A 3,026-nucleotide genomic window follows, 5' to 3' on the forward strand; every position below is an offset into this window, starting at 1 on the left:
CCCTGGCCCTCAAACACTCTCCCGAAAGTAAAACAGCCTGACCCGGCCCGGCTCTGCTCGGCTTGGCCTAACCCAGCCCAGCACAATAGACCCTGCGTTCTGAGATTTGTTTGAGGGAGCAATGAAAAACAGATGGACTGAATACTGTGGATAGAAGGAGGAGGAGGAGAGAGAGGAGAAGAAAGAAAAGGAGTCTTGTAAAATATTTGCGAAGAAAAATAACCCAGGGACGCTGTCTAATTATATCTATTTGTCTTGTGTGGTTTTGCTGGGGAGGCCATGTGGTCTCTCTGACCGCTCCATGGTTCATTTTTCACATTATCTGATCCTGGATGGAGAGTAAAAAGAAGAGGGGGGGTTATAGGGGGGATGTTTTGGGTCTCATTGGGAGGATTGTGGTGTGTGTGTTTGGTGGGGGTGATGTGGTAAACTCCTCTGGGGTCCTGGAGGTTTCTGACTGCTTCACGGTCTTCTTTGGGTATAATGATAAGGATTACTCAGTTTAACTTCCCCAATCTAACAACGTCCATCCATCTTCATCAATAACACAGCCATTGCTTTACATGCCGTATCTCTAACAAAAGATAAAAGTTTTTAGGGTGTCCATGAAAGGTTATGCCACAATCTTTTTGTTTTTATTAAGCTTTATCTTTTTTTTGTCTCTTCACTTTGCCGTTAATGAACTTAAATTCTTTTACAGCTATGTAATATCCTCATTTCCCCAAACTTGATGAAATCTAGATTCTTATCTGAAATATGATGGCTTCTAGCATCTATAATTCAGTTTTATTTTATTCATGAGTGTTAATTTGTTTAACAAATCATCCAAACAATAAAGGAAACAAGCACATCAATTAATCCACTGAGAGGATACCAGCGACTCCCCACTCTCCCCCTAAAAAAGTCAAATTATTGTCACTATATTAGCAAAAAAAACATTTTTTAAATGTTTTCTGCATGCTGGGAGGGTAACCTACTAGAACTGAATGATCCTATAATGAAATTGCCATATTGAAATGTGCCCACTCGTGATAGTTTCACTGGACCCTCTGGACTTTCTTCTGATAATAGATAGTCCTCTTCTTGTTACGTCCCCCTTTTGTCACCCAAGCATGGCCACCAATCACATCCAGCCGCAACCAGTCTGCATGTTGATGTCCTCACTTAGCCAACGGCTCCTGATCACTCTGTGTCACCTCATTCTGTCCACATCCATCCCGTCCCTGCCTGCCCGTCAGTCAGTCAGAAGGCAGCTCATCGGCTGTTGCATGACTTTTTCAATTCTTCAGTTTGTTTCAGTAAGACGGTGGACTGTAGATTTTAGATTGTTTGCCTAGTTTTAGCCCCCCCCCCCCCCCCCCCCCCCCCCCCCCCCCCCCTCCCCACCTCCCCCAACCCCATACTTCAGTGTTCTCAAGTTCACAATCATCACAAGTTGAAAAGGAAGAGCTCATCATGATGGTTGACGACATTTAATAAGGAAGATAATGATGTCACGGCTGGTGACATCATCACAGTGTGCCAGCCAGCAGAACAAAAGAGGGTCCTCCTAGCTGTCTTGGCAGCAGCGGGGAGATAGCGAGAGAGAGTGTGTATCCATTTTGATGTATCCATTCGGCTTTCAGTTTAATTCTGCCTCTCTGTTCACATATTCAAATTCTCCTATGTGAGCATTGTGATTTGTTCTGCCGACTTTATATCTCTATTACTGCCTGGAATTAAAGCACTCCATCAGTTTATGCAGGATATCCGGTGATTTGGCTCCCCACCCCAAATCTTTGACGCTATTTAAAATGTATTGTTTTCACAAAGATGCCTGTGCCCAGCCTCTGTCTTCTCTCTCCTCCCCTCTCTTCACTGTCTCTCTTCCTCCCACCCTCGCTTTCTTTCTCTCTCGCCTACATCTCTATCTGTCCTCTTGCAGGACTCGGAGAGAAAGGGCTTCATGAACAAGCTTTATGCCATTCAGGACGTGTGCATCAGTGTGCAGAATGCACTGGATGAAGTGGCCTCCTACGGCGAGAGGATAAAGAAGTGAGTCGTAAGCCCGCTCCTCGGCATAGGGCCCGCTCCGCTCTGCACGTCCCAGTGTTTTCTCCCGCAATACCAGGTTGCCCCGCTTCCCCTTGCCAGCCTAACTGAGTGTAACTCAGTGATGTTCTCAGGAAACACTGCCAGTGTGACACCCAAACACACAGGCTGTCTGTCTTTACGTCCATCACATCTCACTAAACCCTGCATGACCTCTTAACTGAATCATGTACATTCTTGATTAAACACAGACTGCACATGAACATACAGACACACCGACACACACACAGAACAATTTCTTGACTGTGCTTTCCTTGTATGCATAGATGCATACAAAGCAAAGGGATGGCAGGGAATTTAGTTTTGATTGAAAGCAGTAATAAAAAAAGTGCTAGGCCAATGGTCCCTTCTTTGGTAAAAACATTTTAAATCAAGCTGGCACATTTGTGACCTGTGTTTCTGTGAAGTTTAAGGCATTTTACTGATCAGATAGTGTGAATTGTATTGAGTCATAGCCCATTTTCACCCTGCAATGCTGGCCTGCAAGACTTTGGATTGAGGTTATTTCCTTCTGCAAAGTTCCAGTGAGTTTGATGAATCTGTAGTGCAGCAGCATCCAGATCAGCTTGTTTGGGATGAAACAAATTAAAATGCCCTCCCTGACTCCTCTCTCCACTCTTCCCGGCGTGTTTGGCTAGAGTGAACTTTGCCACGTCTCCTCATTTTTAAAGTTCCTTTTTTCCTCTCTTTTCAGCACATTTAACTGGACTGTGCCTTTCTTAAGCTGGCTGGCCATTGTGGCTTTCGGCGGGGCCACCATCATCATCTACTTCATCCCTCTACGATACATTGTGCTAGCCTGGGGTGAGCTAATGTGAAAATGTGTGTTTATTTACATGTACTGTTAAGTGTGAGTAATTCATTTTTAAGTTAAATGTAAATACAGTTTACAGTAAGTAAACCTGGGACAGAGCGGTAAAATGTATATGTTCCAT

The 3,026-nt window shown here is 44.3% G+C and overlaps 1 protein-coding gene across 6 annotated transcripts in view; it reads left to right on the forward strand.

The window, feature by feature from the left end:
* mctp1a (multiple C2 domains, transmembrane 1a) overlaps positions 1 to 3,026 on the forward strand; it is a 144,412-nt gene that overhangs the window by 129,335 nt on the left and 12,051 nt on the right. For 5 of the 6 annotated variants that reach the window (XM_032516581.1, XM_032516583.1, XM_032516582.1 and 2 more), the window contains 2 exons: positions 1,925 to 2,034; positions 2,786 to 2,895. In XM_032516581.1, coding sequence (XP_032372472.1) covers positions 1,925 to 2,034; positions 2,786 to 2,895 — 220 coding nt within the window. Of the gene's footprint in view, positions 1 to 1,924; positions 2,035 to 2,785; positions 2,896 to 3,026 lie in introns of those variants that run through there. The other variant, XM_032516586.1, reaches the window with a different exon arrangement.

Source organism: Etheostoma spectabile, chromosome 5, assembly GCF_008692095.1.
Source record: "Etheostoma spectabile isolate EspeVRDwgs_2016 chromosome 5, UIUC_Espe_1.0, whole genome shotgun sequence".
Classification (NCBI taxonomy): Eukaryota; Metazoa; Chordata; class Actinopteri; order Perciformes; family Percidae; genus Etheostoma; species Etheostoma spectabile.